The sequence below is a fragment of the Peromyscus maniculatus genome, chromosome 3, assembly GCF_049852395.1.
Source record: "Peromyscus maniculatus bairdii isolate BWxNUB_F1_BW_parent chromosome 3, HU_Pman_BW_mat_3.1, whole genome shotgun sequence".
In the NCBI taxonomy this organism is placed as follows: domain Eukaryota; kingdom Metazoa; phylum Chordata; class Mammalia; order Rodentia; family Cricetidae; genus Peromyscus; species Peromyscus maniculatus.
The window spans coordinates 106,034,355-106,055,559 of record NC_134854.1 but is presented as its reverse complement, the minus strand read 5'-3'; the positions used below and the strand labels follow the sequence as shown (position 1 = coordinate 106,055,559).

Sequence of the window (21,205 nt, the reverse complement as noted above, 5' to 3'; positions counted from 1 at the left end):
TTCATTTGTTTGTTTCGTTTGAGATAGAACCTCTCAAAGTAGCCCTGGCTGTCCTGAAACTTGCTATATCGACCAGGCTAATCGCCAACTCACAGATATCCAACTGCCTCTGCCTCCCCAGTGCTGGGATGTTTTTGCCTAACAAGAATATCTTTTGTTGCTATTGCTGTTGTTGTTTTGCGGCAAAGTCCTACGTCTAGCAGGCTGGCCTTATACTTGCTATACAGCAGAAGATAACCTGGAACTCCTAATCCTCCTGCCTCTACCTTCCAAGTGCTGTGTGATTACAGCTACGTACCATCAAGCCTGGCTTACACAGAGCCTGGAATGGAACCCAGGGATCAGTGCATGCTGGGCTAGTGCTCTACCCACTGAGCTCCACGTCCAGCTTTGTCTATGGTTCTTGTCTTGTCCTTCTCTCTGATCTACCCAAACATACGTATATGGCCATTAATGACTCATGCCTCCACAAGTCTAGTGGAGGAGTAGTACCCAGCGGCAGCTTCTCCTCTGTCCTTGACGCATGTCCCCTTGCCTGTCATCTCACTGCCACATCTCTCAGCCTTCACTGCTGATGCTCATGACTCACTCTGAGGTCCTCTGAGTATGCCCCAATCAGTTATCCAACCCTCCTGTCTTCTATAGGCACCCTCTCTTGGAATTCCCCTCCAGTTCTACTCTTTAAATAAAGTGGACATTGATTTGTCTCATGGTAGAGAGCCTAAACGACTCCTCCAAACTCCAGCTGCCTGGTGTATGTCTGCCACTGTATGCCTCTCCAATGCCCTGCCAGGTCCAGCTATCAGCAGGCCACTGGCTCCTCCTATAGCCTCCCTCCCATAAATGAACTGGCAGCCCCTCCTTCCAGATGCTCAGACCAACTTTAGACTCTGCTTCCTCATCCCCACGTGCAGCCCTCAGCCACTCTCAGTCTCGGCTCCAGAGCACGTTCTGAATCTGCCATTCCCCACCCCCACCCATCGCTGCTACTCCAGTCAAGCCCTGTCCCCTCAAATTGGTCTCAACTGGCCTCCATCTCTCTCCTCTTGCTGCCCTGTCTCTAAATGCACGCACACCATCACAGCCCTATAATCTGTAAGTGGATCCTGGCTGTCTGTGTACAAAGCCTTCTGATGTCTTGTCACCTGACTGGCGATAAGCTTAAGCCTTTCCAAGAACCTCATATGACTCAGACAGAGGTCAGAGCCTGCAGTGCCCCCGTCTCCCGTCTTCTGCCCTCTTGCCAGCTCACCCTCTTCGAGCCACACTGATCCCAAGTTTGTCTAACATTCTCTTGCCTTTCTCTTGAAGGGCCTCTGTCATCCTGAGGGGAGGAATCATCAGTGCCTACCACCTCCTCATAAGATCCCAACTACAAACCAAAGTCTGTTTCCACCAAAGTTCACCCTGAGGAACCAGTGAGTTTCTTGAGTAAGAGAAGCATGGGTGACCTCCAAAGCAGCCTCACTGGAAAGTCTTCGCTCAGCATAGATGATCGCTTCCCTATAGCCACATAGGTAATGCCCCTTCAACTAACCTTCACCCTATATTCTCGCACCTCCCAAGACCCCCAAGGAATTTGTGTAATTAGGGCGGAACTGCATCCAAATGGAGAGGAGCAGACTCTCAGGTGAAGGTTCGTTGACCCTCCCCAACCCCTCTTCAATGAGGAAATGCCAACAGTCAACAGCTCCATTCCTGATGGCCTCTTGTAGGCAGGCAAAGCTGATCTGATGAAGATGGCATCCCATTTGCTCAAAGGACTGTGTTCTACAACACGGATCCATGACCACTTCCTTCCCCGCAAGCCTGCCTCTGCCTCCAATGTACTCTCGACCTTTCTCTCCCGTTCCCTCTGTTTCAAACTACAGCTTCCTTCCCAGCAATTTCTACCCTCCTCAAACGTGCTTTGTCTATACAGCAGTAATCCCCGCCAGACATTAGCTAGACCTCATTTAGGTCTTTATTGTTGAGTGTCTTCCCGTGAGGGCAGGGTCCCACACCTTTGATCACATGACCAGGAGATATTTGATGGGTATATGAGTTCTTAGACATCAGAGGAGGAGAAACAAATGACAGTCTTTGGTTTCAAAAACCAAGAACAGATAATGTGTCATCAAATTATGTATTTAAGGGGCTGAGAATGTGGCTCAGTTGACAGAGTGTTTGCCTAGTCTGCATGAAGTTTTAGGTTTGATCCCCAGCCCTGAAGAAACCAGGTGTGGTGGTGCACACCTGTAATCCCAGCCCTGAACACACCAGGTGTGGTGGTACACACTTGTAATACCAGGTGTGGTGGTGCACACCTGTAATCCCAGCCCTGCACAAACCAGGTGTGGTGGTGCACACCTGTAATCCCAGCAGCTGGAAGGTAAAAGAATGAGGATCAGGAGTTCAAGATTATCCTCAGTCCTATAGTGAGTCTGAGGCCAGCCTGGGATCTATGAGACCTATCTCAAAAAATAGTTGGAATAATAGGTTTAAGAAAGCCATTTTGTCCAGCTAGTTCTTCTCCATCAGAGAATAAGAAGATGGACATTCGGGGGCCACAAAAGCAAGAACCAGAGAGGTGTGATGGTTTCAGGCAAGCCATGCCCTGGATCCATGCTCCATGAACTGCAGGATTCGGTATACAGCCAGCCAGTCTCCAGAGGACCTGTGCCAGAGCACTGGTCAGGAAGCTGCTCAGATATAATAAAAGAAAGTCCTTGGCACTTCCCATAGACCTCAGAGTGGCATGGGACCTGAGTGTTCCACACTCCACAGCGAAGCCTGCAGGTTAGGAGAAGACGGAGGAGGCATGGGAAGAGGGGGAAAGAACAGGAGAGAAGACTGGACAGAGGACCGGAGATGTGGGACTAAGAGAAGATGTCAGAAAGTGCAATGTGACCCATGTGTCCCCAAGTCAGAGCCCGGACGCCAGGGTGGACTGGTACCGGGAACCAGGCCGCCCTCCCTGGGGAAATAACACAAAGGAAGGCCAAACCAGAATTTAGCCACCACCCCCCACTCTGGGGTGTGGAGGGGAAAAGTAAGCCCAAAGTGACTAAGTTTAAACCTAAAATGCCTAAGATTACCAGGGATTTTCTGCCATTAGGAAAAAATGAGAGCTCAAAAGGGAGATTAAGTTGACTTACAGAAAATAAAGTGATATTTTTAACACACTCATGGATATGGCTTGAAAATAACATTCCTGCCATTACCCCAGCCTGGCTTCTGGGGGAGTTATCTCAAGCCCATTTCACCTGCCAAGGAAGTTCCAGAATAAGTTAGCACAGCCTTGAGGTAACTTCCAGGCTCACCTTAGCCAGGTGTGCCCAGCAGCTGAGTCTCCACCCCCGCCCCAAAACTGGTCCTGTGGCCTCCAATGCCAAGTGTGTCCTTGACCTCATCTGGCAATTGCTAACCATTAACCTTGGACCATGGCAAAGAGGAGGAAGAAACTGGAAGACTGTACTAAAGTGTTACCTGAAGCTTGAACCAGAAATCGGGCCATTGCCACTGTGTCATCCCATGCTCAAGGTTCAAGGCCATTCATCTTTCCACCATTCTGCAAAGTCAGTTTGATCAAGGCATGGACTGAAGCTTCTTGGATTCCAGCTAACAGCCAAAATTCAATGGTTGAGCAAACAAAGCCGGGCAACAAGACAGTCCGTCTAACAGGCACACTGACCCTCCAAGACCCGAGTCGGCATGGTGTGGTCCAAACATCATCACCCCAGTGCCTCATGCCTCTCATGACCATGGAAAGCAAGACTGGTAGCGAAAATTCTAACTTTTCTTGTGAGGTCCGAAGTGGAAACCCGGGTGTCAAGGGCAGACACACACACACACACACACACACACACACACACACACACACACACACACACGGTGTGGAACCCGGAGCCTTGCACATGCTAAGCAAGTGCTCTACTACTGAATTACACACCCCCTTTAGCCTATTCTTATTTTGAGACAGGGTCTCACTAAGTTGCCTAGGCTAGTCTGAAACTGTGGATCCTGATATCCCAGTCTCCCAAGTAGCTGGGGTGACAGGCCTGTGCTTCCTGCTACAGCTTCGGACAGAGCTTCTCTTCCCAGAACATCCAGATGAATTAAAGAGAAGAGCTGCTGGCCAAGCTCATTCATCAGCAAGGTTATAAAGTTACGCTGAAGGTCACTATATAGAAGCACATACCCTCTTCTAAGGGGCTGCTGTCTATGAAATTAAATGAAGATCTAAGTCTACACAGAAAGTGATTCCTCTCTTAGAAAAATGATCTTCAAATAAATAAAAAAAGCAGAAAGAAAAATGATTTTCAGTCAGCCGGACAACAGGGTATTATGAGGCTCTGCGTTGATGTCTAAGAAATATTCTGAGCCTGGTGTTGGTTACCATGGTAACTATTCCTGTTGACAATGCCAACACCCTCAGTGTTGATACTCAGTTTTGCGAACTCGGGTGTGACATCTTCATAGCTCAAATGATGACAGGGTGTCAGTTTCCTGAGGTCTAAAAACCTGAGGACAATTTGCTCCTGACTGACAAGCACAGACACACATGCAACATATATGTCCTCAGGCTGACACAGTCCAGAAATGACCTCAAACCTACCTCACCCTGTGCACACTAAGCCACTCAACACCCTCAAAACCACAAAGACAGATGCCCAAATCTCGCTACCAATGACTCAGAAGAACTCTGCACACTCACAGCAAATGTCAGTCATTCCCAGCCTCTTGGTGACACTCCCTGGATACTAGCCTCCTTGTCTGTATAAGGGTCCCTATGCCTTGCATCCTGCCTTCAAGCTGGATCAGCAGAGGGTAAGAGAAGGAAGGTCTTTAGCTGGAGTGCTAAATTGCATTCCAGTGAATGTACTCATATGACCTTCAGCAAAGACCAGACCTGATTATCTGTCGGCCTCTTATAGACAGGGGCCCATACAAGCAGGGCGCCTTTGGGGAACCCAGGCTTTCCGGCCATATCTTATGAGATCACAGGGAACTAGACTTGCTGAACACTTAAGTAAGGGCCCGTAGGGAACCCAGGCTTGCTACATACCCCTCCCACCCTTTAGCTTATTTTTATTTTGAGACATGTGACCCACATGGGTGAGGGGCTTTCGTGAAACCCAGGCTTCTGCCACATGGGTGAGGGACCTGAGGGAACCAGGCTGTTGGCCACATGGGTGAGGAACCTGGGAGAAGTTGGGCTTCCGGCCACATGCATGAAGGGCCTGAGGGAAACCAGGTTTCTGGACACATGGGTGAGGGGCCTGAGGGAACTGGGCTGTTAGCCATTTCCAGACTCAGAAGTCTAAGTTGAGCACTTGGCCTGCAACTTTGCACCCTGAGGGCATCGTGCAGAATGCCTGAGAGAATGGAATCTCCTCGGTGGGCTGAGAGAAAGAAGATTCCAGATGAGTCTTCAACCCTGTGAAGAGAGCAATGCAACATCTCTAATTCGGAATCTGTGGTGGTTCCAGAAGGGCCCAGGGGACGCAGGAGCTTACCTAACCTTCGTTCTGCTTGTGGAGACAGTTTTGCTTAACAAGAGTTCCAGCAATCTACTTAAGAGAAAAACTATTTTTGAAGGCCTTCCCGGGACTGCAGAAGCATCCATCAAACTACAGACACTAATATTAGCTATCTTAAATTCAATTTAAAAGGGATTTGGGGGGAGCTCTCTCTGTGCCAAAGTCAACCCACTTTCTAGTTACCGTGTGCATTTTCATACGCAAAAATCACGTTAACTTCTCAAATCTTTGTCAAACTTGTTACTCGGTTCTGATTTCCCGTGCCTCAGCTCCTGGAGAGATGTGTCAAAGTCACAGGGTGAGGGATGAAGCCTCACCAAGAGCCCCCAAAGGGGCTCAGCACAGAAGGACGCAACTTCCATGCACCTCAGAACCCAGGCTAGGGGCGGACCATGTGCAGGACCAAGAAGGATAAGAAGGCATTATGTTAAATACTGGTGAAAGCCTTCTGGCCAGTGGGTTGTCAGGAAATGCTGTGGATACCCCTCTAAGACAGAAAAGACTCTTTTTCTATGGGAGGGCAAGTCGGTCCCTCATGCCAGGGGAAAGACCCCCTCGGGGAGGAGGGTGGTAGCGGAGTGGAGGCAGAAGTGAGGAGGGCTGGCTGGAAGGAGCGAGGGCTGCCTCCTCCCTGATGGGGGCCTGGAGTTTGCCAGACGTTTCACCCCAGGCTGTCCCCCCTGCAGTGTGCACCGAGGGAGGAGGGGTGCACCCCCGAGGAGACCGCAGGAATGCCAAGCAGGGGAAAGGCGCCCCGAGCCAAGGGCTCCAGCAACCAGGATCCAATATCGGCGGGTGACTCCAGCCCCCGTAACAGGAGAGACCGTAAAGTATGTGCTGGGCTTCCCAACCCGCACACACAGCAAATAACCAATTACTCCAAATAGCTAACAGATTGCGGCTCTGACTTCCCTCCCCTCACCCCCACCCCACCCCATCCCCTCACTTGTCATTTGATGGGCGGTTTGTATGTGTTCAGAGAGAAAGAGAGAATGAGGCACAAGGAAGACCCAAATGACGCTGAGGACAGGCATCAAACACCTAATAGGAGCTTGTGGCAGTCACAGAGACCAGCCTGCACCCATATCATGCACAACGCAGATATGCTTAATGACAGGAGATTTGGCAACTTTCAAATGTCTGTAGTGAGTCTAACATCCCCAATACCATCAGTACACGTCCTTAGGAAACCTACATCTGTCTCCCTCAGTAGCTCAGCTGATAGACACAAGAATAAGGTAAACGTATGAATATGGAGTCTGGGGAGAGGGTCAGTCAGTAAAGTCTTGCAAGCATGAAGACCCAAGTTCAACCCCTAGAACCCATATAAGAAGCTGGGCGTGGCTGCACGCCTGTAATCCCAGTGCTGGTGGAGACAGGAAGGTCTCTGGGGCTGGCTGGCTGGCCAGGCAAGCTTCAGGTTCAGTGAGAAACTGTCTCAGAAAAGAAGGTGGAGAATGGTTTAAGAAAATGTCTGACATAGACCTACGGCCTCCATATGACACACGTGTACACACACACACACACACACACACACACACACACACACACACACACACACTGAACATGGTTAAAGTTCACTCTCAAGTTCAGAGGTGCAGCCTCATAGCTCGCAGCTCGGAGACAAACTGCCTCTGGAAATGCTCCTTGCTCGTGAGCGACGCCCCGTAACTGATTGCTTTGGTCAAAAAACATCTACTTCAAAGTCCTGGGATAAATTGCTGTCGAGACTCATGAATCACAATAAGGCGTTCTCTCCAAACTCGAAATTGAGGGAAATAAGGCTGTTCTTGGAGAAAGTGACCTTGATCTAAATGAGTGCTAGGTCAAGACAAGGAGAGGCAAAATCACCTCAATAGGAAAGAATGTCCTCCCATAGAGTCTTACTTCCTAGTGAGAAGAATGTGGGGATAGAAAATGAGGAGCAAGTGAGCTATCCTCGAAGAATGGGGGAAGAAGTCAGCCTTGAATAGAGATAGCGTTTACACAAGCATCACCAGAGAAGCAAGGCTCCGAGCAATAAAGCCACCCCCACTTTCAGAGATAGGTGTATCTGTCATTCTTGGTCAGCTACCACCAAATTTCTTACCCATTTCCAAGCACAAGTTGCCTCTCTACGTGTATGGCCTACAGGGAGGCCATGAGCTAGACCAATGTCCAGGGTCTCATGGACCAGGCAACCATTGTTCTCCCTGCAAATGCATGCTGGAATTCTTCATATGGAAACTTGAGCAGGCTTAGGAGGTGCCACAAACTTTAGGATCTACTCAACCAACACTGTCGGAGGTTTCCCTGAGTGATGTTCCTGTCCAGACGGCCTAATGTAAAAGGTCAATCCTGCCTTACTTAGGAAACTCTTACACAGGAGTCCATCAGCAAGGACTGTGGCTCTGACTTCGTTAGATTATGTTTGCTGCCATAGCAAACACACAGTCTTCAGCTCACAGAAAAAGCCATGGTAAGTGCCTGTGGTTCTGAGTTCCTTCTGCTTTCTTTCCCTCTGTTGAATTCCCAACTGGCAAAGGAAAACTCTAGCAGCTTTAAACTGTCCCATCTTTGGCTGATCTGAGTTGACTTTAAAAAGGTCTGTGCATTCAGGGACAGGCTCTACCTCATCTCCCAGTGCTTAGTGAGCAAGAGCCTCCTTCTGGAAGGCCAAGCAAAGGACGGCAAGATGGCACCGAGGGTCACAAGAAGGAAACAATCTGAGAACTGAGAAAACTGTTTCCCTGAGCCAAAGAGCCGAGTCCAAAACAGAACAAATGGCTTTGTTCATGTTCGTAGGACGTTTGGAGAAGATGCCCCTGACAGGAAATCAGAGCGCTCGGTCCTGGAGGAGACAGAACCTGCTTGATGGAAAACAGAACTGTCAGATTTCAAATTGAAACAGATTTCGATTTCCAACTAAAAAGCAAACTAAACAACCAGAGGAATCTCCCCAGCATGCTCGTCACATCAACAGGCATCTTTAAAGCCGTCCTGATTCACTCTGGAGATGATGAGGGCATAAAGAGAAGCTTTAGCAGCAAACGAGAAAGGAAAAATCCAGAGAAATGAGGAGCCAAGTGCATAGGCTATGGAACCCCAAAAGCCACGGCTGAACATTTAGTTTTAAGTGAATCTGGGTTTGTAGTGTCTCCAGGCTTCTGGTAAAAGTAAACACACATCCTCTCTGGAAGAATGTGACTTCCATCCAGGCCTCAAAGAATTCTCAGATAAAGTTCCAAAGAGCATGAGTTCACAATCAAAAAATAGTGCAACACATGAGGAACGAGACACCGTAAGCCAGTGCCAGCGGGGATCAACCAGCTACAGAAGCAGACCCGTGAGAACAGAAAGCAGAAGCGTCAGAAATAACATGTGACCCAAAGGACCCTCCAGGAAACAAAAGACAGACAGAGACCCTCGAAATTAAACAGACTGGAGAAGAAAGAACATTTAAAAAAAAATGTAAATCTTGAGATGAAAAACTCAGTAAACTGGGTTAAATATCAGATCACAAACTAGTAACATCAAATAAACAGAAGACAAATCTTCAGAAATCAGCCTAAGTGTTATCATCAAGAAACAACTGTGGGGGCTGGAGAGATGGCTCGGTGGTTAGGAGCATGCGCCGCTCTTACAGAGGACCCCAGTTCAGCTGCCAGCACACACCCATACAGAACTCCAACTCCAGTGGGATCCAATGCCTCCGGCCTCATTGGGCACCTGTACTGCCATGTGGATACCCGCACACACATACACACACACACACACACACACACACACACACACACACACACACACACATATTTTTAAAATACCATAAATCTTTTTGTAAAAAATTCATTCCCAGGACTGGAGAGATGCTCAGGAATTAAGAATGCTTGCTGCTCTTCTAGAGGACCAAAGTTTGGTTCCCAGCACCCATATGGGATGGCTCCCAACTGTCTATAACTCCAGTGCCCTCTTCTGGTCTCTGTAGACACTTGTATACACAGAGACACACACATGCCCATAAATAAACAATATAATACATCCTTTTAAAAAGAAGAAATTAACAGAGTAAGCCTCAGTTTCTGCAGGACCCCTAAGTGGTCATAATCGAAAGATGTTCAAGCCTTTATCTATGGTTATGTATGATTTGCATATAACCTACACACATCCTCCTGCATGCTGTCAATCATCTCTACATTGCTTGTAACGTTCAGTGTGCAGCAAATGCCATGCAGATGGTTATTTAACTGCATTGAGTGACTGTGTGTGTTTGCCATGGGCACAATCATTTTTCAAATATTTTCAATCCATGCTGTTTACATCTGGGGATGCAGAAGCCACAGATAAAGTATCAAATGTAACATGCACATTTAGTTGGCACGGAGGATTGAGATGGTCCACGGTGTGTCTCCTCCGAGCTTTAGATGGAATGGTCGGAAGCACAGGGACTAGATAAAGTTTGAAGAGATGACGATTGAGAAACCACCTAAAACCAATGAAAGTCTTCAGAGAGAGGCACTGTTGGGGTTGGGGATTTAGCTCAGTGGTAGAGCGCTTGCCTAACAAGCGCAAGGCCCTGGGTTCAGTCCTCAGCTCTGACAAAAATAAAAGAGAGAGGCATTGTTGACAGAAATAACTTCAGTGAAACTGGAGTCCTCAAAACAGGGTGAAAAAAAAAGTTATTTTCAAACAATTAAAAAGCAGAAAAGCCTAAAATAAACTGATTCCCACATAAGAATTTCAATAGATTCTACTTAAATAAAAAGTAAAATAAAAGGAAGGAGGCTACTACACAAAAAGAATAGTAAATTTGAACATAGCTAAAAAGAAAACTGATTACTTAAAAAAATAAAAACAGGCTCAAATGTGACTTACAAGATGAGACTGAAATGTCCAACAAAAGTGTGAAAGTATTTGGAGAGCATTCAGTTCTTAATCATATCCTGGAAGAAGCTATAGATGTGAATTAATTTAGACTTTGCTAAGTCAAAGATGCAGGTCAAGATTAAATAAGACAGGGCAGTCGTGGCACATGCCTTTAATCCCAGCACTCGGGAGGCAGAGGCAGGCGGATCTCTGAGTTTGAGGTCAGCTTGGTCTACAGAGGGGGTTCCAGGACAGCCAGGGCAACTAAAAGAAACCCTGCCTCAAAAAAACGAAACAAAACAAAACAAAAGATTAAATGAGGTTGGTGTGTGGCACACTTATAATCCTTTGATTCAGGAGGCTGTGACAGAAAGACCTCAAGTGAGGGCCAGCCTGGGTCACCTAGTGAGAGACTGTCCCAAACACACAGAAGAACTCCGCACTAGTCACTCACACAGCTTGACAGGACAAGTGAGAGGGGAAGAGAAGGGAGGGCGGATTCTTAGATCTTAGAAACGAGAGAGTTCAGGAGGTGTAATTCATTGGCAGGGTGCTGGCTTGGCATGTTCAGGGCCCTGAATTCAGTCCCCAATACCAGGGGAGAAAGGGACGAGTGAATGGAGGGAGAGAAGAAGGGAGAGAGAGATATAAAAAGATAAGCTGATAGAAACACGAAGTAAGGTGGGAAAAATCAAATAATCGGTAAAAACTGGCAGGAAGATGAGTTTTTAAAGACTAGAGAATCCAGGTGGAGTGACACATGTCTTTAATCCCAGGCCTCAGGAGGCAGGGCCAGTTGAGTGTGAGTTTGAAGCCAACCTGGTCTACTCAGCAAGTTCCAGGCCAGCCAGGGATGTAGCCCTGTGTACTGAGTACAGTAAACTATACGTGTGTGTGTGTGTGTGTGTGTGTGTGTGTGTGTGTGTGTGTGTGTGTGTGTGTGTGTGTGGAGAGAGAGAGAGAGAGAGAGAGAGAGAGAGAGAGAGAGAGAGAGAGAGAGAGAACAAATTGCTCTTGTAATCCAAGTTAAATTCCCAGCACCCATGTCAGATGGCTCAGAACCACCTGTAATTACAGCTTCTGGAGATCCGACGCCCTCTTCTGGCCTCCACAGGCACCTACCACAGGCACCTACACTTATGTGTACATACCCACACACAGACTTACACACATAGTTTTTCAAAATTAAACAAAACAAAAGAACCCAAGTTTTGATAACACATTAACAAAGTGTCCTAAGTGGGTGTATAGCCTGTAAAACACATTTGAAGAACACACATTCTTCAGGCTTACACAAACAGGTCATTAAAAATGGACCTTTTCCTAGGCCATAAAGGTCATTCCTGAGTATTATTACACACAGACTCATCCTCCGGGCCACAGTAAAGCTAAGCTGAGCCAGTACCAACAACAACAGAAAGATAAATTGAAACATAATTTAGGAACTTCCAAAATGTTTTCAGACAACTCAGGTGTCAAAATGAAATAACAGAAATAAGAAAATATTCAGAACAGAAAAATGGCAAAAATACTGCTTGCCAAGTCCTGTGGGAAGCATAACACAATACTTAACAGGGAACTTTATAGCCTTCAATGTTTACATAGAGGTTAAAAATATAATAAACACCCCAAATAGGAGGAAGGAAATAATAAAAATATTAATCAGCTAGGAAATAAGAAAACAAAATGAAAGATCAACTCAAAAATTGATTCTTTGAAAATGATTAAAATAATCTGATAACAAGTGACAAGAATAATAAAATAAAATCCTGGGAATAAAGGTGACATGGCTTGATGGAGAAGAAAAATTAGAAAAATTGAGAGGGCATTACAAAAAAAATGCTATGCCAATATTTGGGGAGGAAATGGATACATTCCTATAAAACATAAATCACCAAAAGTGACTCACCTAGAAGCCGAAAATCTCAGAGGTCTTATAAAGATTCTTACAATTACAACAGCAGTTTAAAATATCCCAAGAAGAATGCTAAGTCTAGACAGCTTTACAAGTGAGTTTGCCAAACACAGGCAAGATGATGCCAGGCTTATTCTGTCTTCTTGGAGACCAGAGAAAGTCCATTCTCACCCAAGCTCCTTACAAGATGACTGTTACCTAGACACTACAGCCTGAATGGCATTAAGAAAGACATCTCAAGCAGTCAGCAATCACCAAAACTGAGGCAAAAAGAAATCCTGGGGCCATGCACATGCCTTTAATCCCAGCACTTGGGAAGCAGAAGCAGGCAGAGCTCTGTGAGTTCCAGGACAACCAGGGCTACACACGAAAAAAAAAAAAAAGAAAGAAACCAAGACAGACAGAACTAAATCTCTGCAGATGGAATCTGGCAACACAGAAAAAAGAAACTAGGCCGAGGCCAGGGTGCCATGTTTCTGACATGTGAAGCTGCTTCAGAACTGCAAGAAAAGGAGCATAAAGTGAAAATACTTCACAGGAACAGGACAAAGGAGAAAAATCACATGACCATTTCAACAGCTACATGAATAGCATTCAGTAAAGCAGCATTCCTGATAATGAACATTAAGTATCTCGTCATCATTCCGCTCATACATTTCATATTCCTTTGTGAGGCAAAATTATTCATTTAAGAAAAAACAGGATCAGAAAAGAATACTTTCGATAATCAATACATAAAACATCTAGAGGTCCTAGTCGGTGCAATAAAGCAGGAAAAGGAAACGATAAAGATAAAAAACACACAAAAAAATATATACAAATTATATAACTGACTAAAACTCAGAACACTTGAGTCAGGAGCATTAATAAGAATCTTACAGAAGTTTCTGAAAATAAGACCAGCATGTATAAGGGCTGATTTCATTTACATATGAATAGCAACTAACTGAGAAATGCACCACTAAAGGACAAGAAGGTCATGAAAATGTGGCATATCTACAGGATGGAGTTTTATTTGGCTACAAAGAAGAATAAAATCACTTTCAGGAAAATGGATGAATCTGGAAAGTATGGCATTAAGTGAGTGAGGTGATTCAAGCTCAGAATGAGAAAAACCTGCGTGTTCTCCTTCATATGCAGATCTTGCCTATAATATAAACACAGAGAGAGAGGGAGAGGGGAGAGAGAGACTTAAAAAAGTCAATCCTCAGCCTCAGTGACTGCTGCAGGGCAGAGGCAGTAGCGGCAGGTGTCGGGGGCTGGTATAACTCTGGCATCAAAGCTGAATTAAGACATATCCCAAGCAACACTAGCAAAGGTGCAGAAATCCTAAATAAATAGCAGCAAGTCTAACTCCAAGGTACATGAGAGATTTTCTCTTGTCCGGCATGGAGAGACACCCTCCACAGTCTGCCACATAAAGGCCAGGGCCAGCTGAAGGCCTGCGGCTGCTCTGGCATACCTTCTGCAGCTCCCGGCAAGCCAGCTCTGTTTGTGACCACGGTCAGCTGTGCTTGTGACCACGGTCAACTGTGTCTGCTTCCAACCTCTCCATGCCAGCTGCACTAACAATGTAATGACACAAATATGACCAAAAAAATCTATAACATTTGAATTTGAATGCTTTCGGCTTTTTTAAAAAATACAAACAAAATGGCAGACAGATCTTAAATTTTCAAAGAACTCCACACTCCAAAGTTTTTGTAGCATCATTACAGTCTTCTCAAACATTAGTAAACTAAAGGCTAAAAATCACAGACATTACATGTTGGCCGGGGTTTTAAATGAAAGGATAACAGCCCTCTGTTCAGCACAGTCAGAGCCAAAGAGAGCTTGGCTTGTGGCAAATGACTGGGAGATGAGCATGCTCAGTGTGGGGAGGGGGAGCCTGCATGTCAGTGTTCAATAGCAGGAGCTTCATGATCCAGTCTACCCAACCTGTCCCAGCAGCCAGCTGACCACCCGTTTGTCTGGGGAAAGAGGATTTCAGCCTGAGTCAGCTAGGCGTCCTTGACAGACAGCAAGGCTTGGGTTTACCCCATGAACATGGGGGCCGTTGTGCTTTCTATTACCAGAATAATGTAAAGAAAAGTATCATCTTCATAAATACCAAATGATATGGATAAGACAGAACACTTATTTTTCCTTTGTGTGTTGCGGGGGAAGGGATGCACACATGTATACAAGCCCATGTACTCATGTGGAGGCTGAAGAAAGACAACAAGTGTCCTGCTCTACCACCCTCTACCCTATTCCCTTGACATGGGATCTCTCACTGAAGCTGGAGCTAAGCTGGCCACCAACCAGCCCTGGGGAATCCTCTTGTCTCTGCTCGACACACCCCCCTTATGGGTTATAGGCACATGTGGCCACGCCTGGCTCTTTATGAGGATGCTGAGGATTTGAACTGGGGTCCTCAGGCTTGTGCAGCAAGCACTCTCTCTTATCCACTGAGCCACCTCCCCAGGCCTCGTCCCAAGTTTAAGCTATTAGAAGACTGACAATAAAAGACCAAATCTTGACAAAGCCAAGACGATCTGAAACAGGTAGTTGTTACCATAACTAACAGAAACCGTTCTCATAATAACAGAGCTGTTCTCATAAATTAGTGGCCAAATAACTTTGCTCAGTGCCAGCTCTACTGTCAAATATTATTCTGAAATGGGAATAATAAAGGCACAGCTTTGAGGAATAAAGCCAGCCTTGTTTGAACAGTCTTAGCCATCTAGAAATTTTCTTCAATCAATAAGGACTGAGGAAAGGGCTTAATAAAGAGATAGTCGCAATGTAAGTATACAAAAGCAGTGTTTCGGGAGCTGGGGCGTAGCTCGGGGTTATAGCACTTGCCTAGCATGCAGAGGGTCCTGGGCTTAATTCCTGCAACAGAAGAGAAGACAGGAGAGGAAGGGGGAGGGGAATTGAGGGGGATTTCCTAGCAAGAATTATAGTCACAAAAAAGAAAGATATTCCACTGAGAATAGTAATAAAGGCTACAAAATGCCTAGGAATAAATTAAATGACCTGACCTACAGATAGTAAACTAAGCTTTCTCGGGATGTAAGGAGACAGCAGTGAGGAGGATTAACAAATCAAGTGTCCAGCGATGAGCAGTGAGCACTTCCAGAGGGCCCAGGTGCCATTCGGCCATCTTTAAAACATAGAATAGAGAGTGGGAGAGCAGTCACACTGAGTTTTTAAGCTCTTTAATGCAGATTATAAGAAAATGCAATATGATTCTAACATTGTAAAACTCAAAGTATAAACAAGTACATAAAAGAGACCTAAAAACACAGGCATGTCTAAACAGTCTTAGCAGCAAATGGAGACGTGGATAGCTTTTCCTCTGCCCTTCACTCTGTGTTTTCTGTATTTCCCACAAAAGATAATTCAGAAAGAAGCCTGGACCTTGCAGATCAGCAGAGGCAGAAAGAAAGTAGCCCGGATGGGCACCACAGTGCTGCCATTGGCCCAACCACTTGGATCTCAGGATACACCAGGACCCACCAGGAGTCCTCAGGCACACACACACACACACACACACACACACACACACACACACACACACACACACACTCGTGTTGGGAGTAACAAGGAAGGCTAGCAGCTGCCATCTGAAGAAGTCCCCAAGGGCAGAATTGAAGCTAGGGACATGCCTGCTTCCTCTGGCCCTCACAACCACATGGAAGCCCAGCCCACCTGGGTAACCAGGACTGAAGTAAGGCTCAGGAGGAGCAGGACATTGATCAGAGGCAGAGATTTAGGAACTACACCCAGGGCCTTCCCCCCGCCCCTCCATGCTTATGCCATGCTCAGGAATGCCTCCTCTCCTCCTTATCCCCGATCTGTGCAAGGAAAATGGAGCCAACAAATAATGAACAATACCTACATGAGGACTGGACGGAGAAGACCTCAGGTTAGTGGGGGCCAAGCTTGAGAGCCCATCTGCGAGCTACAAATTAAACACGTCAGTTAGTGACAGGATTTGAGGGCAAGATTTGAGGACCTGTGACAGGGAAGGATGGCCAGCTCTGAGGGAGTAGGGCTCTCCCCACCCCCTTCCCCTCCAGGAACCCTCTGCACCAACTGTGTGAAGACTTTGCTGTCCTCAGTTGGACAAGCCCAGCTCCATGACCCAACCATTGACGTCACCTTGGATAGCTCCGTGACCTCCCTGAACCACAATGACCCAGAGTGACAAGGAGAGGCGAGTCAGTCTAAACGTGACGAAGACCTCGCCAGGCTAGTTTGCTCTTCGGCTGCAATCTACTTGCCTTTGCTGCCCCTGATCAGGTGCCACCTACTCAGCCACTCTCCCTGCCTTTCTAAAACCTGCCTGCTCCAGAGACATTTCCGGTCCCCACCATCTGCTCCTTCTGTCACTAACATACCCAGACCTGCTGGGTGGAGTGGCCAAGCACGGTCAAGATCCTCAGCTTCCATCCTCCGGGAGCTGGGGACCACACGGCTCTCCAGGCCTATAGGAAGGAGGCTGAAGGAGTCTTACAGTACATCCCTGCTGACTGCCCTGGAAATGACTTCCCACCACAAGCCCTCAGTTGGTATCTCTAGGACTGTAACCCGATGTCTCAGAGGAGAGCCTCAGACATGCTTGGAGGCCAAGGCAAGGGGCCAGGGGGAGAGGTTAGGGCTCAGGTGGGTGAACAGCCTAAAAAGGGTGGACAAAGCAGGAGAGAGGGGCAGAGGAAGAAGGAAACAGCAGATCTGGGGGTGGGGACAGAAAACAGACTCTGCAACAGGGGAAATGGGGGGCGAGGCTGGAGAAGCCGGGGCCAGTGGGGACCCACAGCCACCAGCACCAGCCTCCATCTTCAATGATTCAGAGGCGCCAAGAGGATCCTGGAAAAGGGAAGCCCAGGCCAGGCTCCCTTCCTGTGCAAGAAGAGAGGTCGGGTGTAGGGCAGAAGTGAGGAGAGACCCCCATTGAGACCGGAGTGGGGTTTTGACTCCCTGCCCTCTCCTCTGTATAGGAAGCATCACCGAGGAGCTCCAGAGCCCAAGTCCGGGAAGGAAGGCAGATTAAATGGCAACCAGCCAGGGCTGCTGGCCAATATCGGGTACAGTAGGACCTTCCAGAATAGACGGTGAGTTTCTCCAGCAGCCCCCAGATGGCCAAAGACGCCTCTGTCCCCCCCCTTCTTGCTCTGACCCCTCAGCGGCCTCACTGCTATTTTGAAAGTGTTCCTTTTTAAAGAAGGTGAGAGGGGTACATGCAGGTCATCAGAGCCAAAGGAACACACACAGCTAAACATAGTGCCAAGCTCCGTGCAGCTGCAGAAATTACACACTCCCCTTCGGGCCGGGGCCATAATTTGCTGCTCTAATTCTGGGGCCGTGTTTCCACCTTCATGGCAGCCTCGAGGCTATAAGTGGAGCAGTGAGCTCCAAATTAGCCTGAGCCTGAGAGCTGCCCACACCCCAGCCCACCGTGAGTGAGAAGGTCCCCATCACGTTGTCAGGGCTTCTCCATGCCACCTGCCAACCGTGTCTTCAGGAATACACATCCCGCACACATGTGCATGCATAGTGCCTTATCACATACACACACCTCACCACACACACACACACACACACACACACACACACACACACACTTCTACCACTCATACCTACAATAAACATGCATACTACCTTACCACATACACACACACCACCTTACCACATGTATACACCACTTCACCACACACATACCAACCAACCTTACCACATGTACATACATACTACCTAACCACATGCATGCTTTACCACACACATTACCTTATCACATGTATATACCACCTTACCGCATATATACTACCACAGCACATGCACACACACACACACACACACAACCTTACTACACATCATCTTATCACATATACACTACCTTAGTGCACACACATATACACATACCACCTTACTACACACACACACACACACACACACACACATACACCTCAACAACCAGTCTGAAACCTACACAGAACACACACACACACACACACACACACACACACACACATACACACACACATACACCTCAACAACCAGTCTGAAACCTACACAGAACACACACACACACACACACACACACACACACACACACACACACAAGAAAAAAAAAAACACTTTGCTATGTAAACACACCTATCACCTCCCCAAGATGGTATGTTCCTGCCAGATGGTATATTCAATAAGAATAGGGCCCAGGCCTCTCCCATCAAAGCAAGCTGGTCCCTTTTTCTCATCTTCTTCCTCTTGTCATCCTCTTCTTCATGTTCCCCTGCCATCTCCCAACCTAGGCAAGGCCAGCCTTGCTGTGTGGCACTCCTCCAGCAGCCCAGCTCCCAGCCACACACCTCTCTGCCCACTGCTCCAGTCAGAGTGGCCATGTGTTGACATGGAGCACAGGCCTAGCTCTGGCTCTGAATCTTGCTCAGGCCCAGCCCTGGGCCCCTCATGTCAGGGCCAGGCGTCTGTCCAGCCTGGGCTCCTCACTGTCTACCTCTGGCTGTGCCAGTAGCCAGCAGGGCCCAAACAGTCCCTCGTCACCTAAGCTTGTGGACACTGAAGGTCGCACACAGAGAGCAGTGGTCCTGCCGGGAAGCCATGTACTATAGTTGTAACTCAGACAGGCCTGTGAAGGGGGCAGGAAATAGGAGCTGGGGGGGGCGGGGGAAGCCAGGGCTTGGGACTCACTTAGCTACAAATACCCATCCACGAGGAAGACAAAATATAAACTTGTACTGACATCACTGTAGAGCCATCTCAAATTTCCATTCAGGTTTCCCTGCTAGGAAACATTCTTCCTCAGACCCATGCAGACAATGGGCGAATTATCTGTTTATTCTTCCATGCATTTATACATACATGCATACATACAAACATACATACATACATACATGTATACATACATACATAAACCCATCCATCTACCCATTTATCCATCTGTTCACCCATCTATGCATCTACCTGTCTATCCATCCATCTGTTCACCAATTCATCTACCTCTCCATCCATCCACCCAACCACCCATCAACTTACCTATCCATGCATCCACTCATCCATCCATCCATCCATATGTCCATCCACTCATCCACCCACCCATCTACCCACCCATCTGTTCATCCATCTGCCTATTCACCCATCCATCCTCCCATCCTCTCATCTATCCATTAATTTATTCACCCATCTAGCCATCCATCTGTCTACTCTCTAGCCACCTATTCATCCATCCATCCATCCATCTACCCATCCATCCATCTACCCATCCATCTATCCATTCATTCAGCTACCCATTGGCCAAACAGACAGATTCTCATTGAACATCTCCTCTAAACCAGGCCCTGTGCTGGACATTGGGGACATAAAAGGAAGGCAGCCTGGTTGCTGTCATGCATTTAGTCCAGAGAAGATGCTGAGACTCAAAGAGACATGCAGGACCCAGAGCTGACGCAGTGGCCAAGATCCTGCCAGAGATGTGGTGAGCATTCCTAAGTTGAGTCTCAAATAATGAACTGAGCAAGAGAACAAAGGCAAAGGTTGTCTCAGCAGACAGGCTAGCAGGGCAGAGCCCTGGTGAGTGCTACAGGCTGAGGGATGAGGGCTTGGGGCTTCTGACACCTTCTTAGCACTGGTGAAACTGTAGAGCTATACGTCCAGCCTCTGCAGCTGCATCATGGCTCCAGGAGCAAACACTGGAGGTGCTCCCGTGGAAGTGGCAGGAAGATGGGAGATTGAGAAAGTGGCAGAAAATGGCACTCAGTATTTCCAGGGACCACGTCAGAACTGAGCTCTAAGGATCTTGGGGCCATCTCAGCACTCAGGTTGTTCTCGTATGCAAAGCTAAGATTTAATGAGTGGTTTGAAGAGTGCAGAGCCTAGCTGAGTGTCACTTGTTAATCCATCCATCTATCCAGCCATTGTCACACACACACCCATCTATTCACTGCAGCCTGAGGAGAGGATGCCATCAAACAGGCTAGGAGGCTCTGCCTCAGGCAGCCTGAAGTTTTAGGAGCACTGAAGGCATCAGGCGTGTGAGCAACAGCATGCACAGCCACAGAGGAGGGTGGCAGTCTGAGCCAGTTCAGGCTATTGTTCACAGTAGGGCTTTCTCCACCTCTCTTGGGGCAAGTCCTGGATGGGATGCAGAGCCCATCCAGGGCCCAAGGTAGGAACAGTGCTCCCTTGGGTAAAATACGTCATAGGCTTCCTGCCACACGCCTTGACATGTCCTGTGGTCATCAGCAGGCCCTAGGTTGCAGAATTCCGGCAAAAGAACCATTGACTGCAGCAGGTTGCAACAACTTTCCCCCAAATCCTCTCCTCCTGGTCCTGGAGGTGGGGGATAAGCAAGATATACACAGTCCTAAACACAGCCTGCTCTCTCTAAGTTACATCCACGGAGCTGCCGAGCATGAGATCCCAGAACCATCTTCCCTCAAAGAAGAGACACTCCCTCCCACCTCCTTCTCACTGAGGGATCTCAGACAGAAAGCCTTCAGTGCAGCCCCAAGGGAGATGTTCCATTTTCCCCACATGCTTCCAGAAAAAGAAAGTTTAGATCTTACCCTAAGGACTACACACCCCTTCTCCAACCAGACTGAAAGCCCCTGCTCAGGCCCGTCCATCAGGCAGCGCCCAGCCACCAGGGTGTAGAGGGCTGGGTATAATGGCTATGTGATAGGGAAGGGCAGGGGAGGAGCTAGAGATGAGGAGTACAGGGTGGGGAAATTAAGGCCAGCTCCTTGGGGGTGGGGCGGGAGGGAGCTGCCACTTTCCTTAACCCACCTGGACAGGGATGAGAGGCTCCTTGTCATCGATGTCGATAAGCACATCCTCCCCAGGGCTGAGAAGGCTCACATCATCTGCAGGGAGAGCAGGTCCACTCCTATGAGGACTCATCCAAGGGACTGTCACCAGACCC

The 21,205-nt window shown here is 47.6% G+C and overlaps 1 protein-coding gene across 21 annotated transcripts in view; it reads right to left on the bottom strand.

Annotated features, from left to right (window-relative positions):
* Window positions 1-21,205, bottom strand: part of Dysf (dysferlin) — a 205,312-nt gene that overhangs the window by 38,055 nt on the left and 146,052 nt on the right. For 12 of the 21 annotated variants that reach the window (XM_042273544.2, XM_006991528.4, XM_076567061.1 and 9 more), the window contains 2 exons: window positions 21,070-21,146; window positions 16,166-16,228 (listed from right to left, as the gene is read on the bottom strand). In XM_042273544.2, the coding sequence (XP_042129478.1) occupies window positions 16,166-16,228; window positions 21,070-21,146 (140 nt within the window). The remainder of the gene's footprint in view (window positions 1-16,165; window positions 16,229-21,069; window positions 21,147-21,205) is intronic. The other 9 variants (XM_006991530.4, XM_006991534.4, XM_006991537.4 and 6 more) reach the window with 1 other exon arrangement.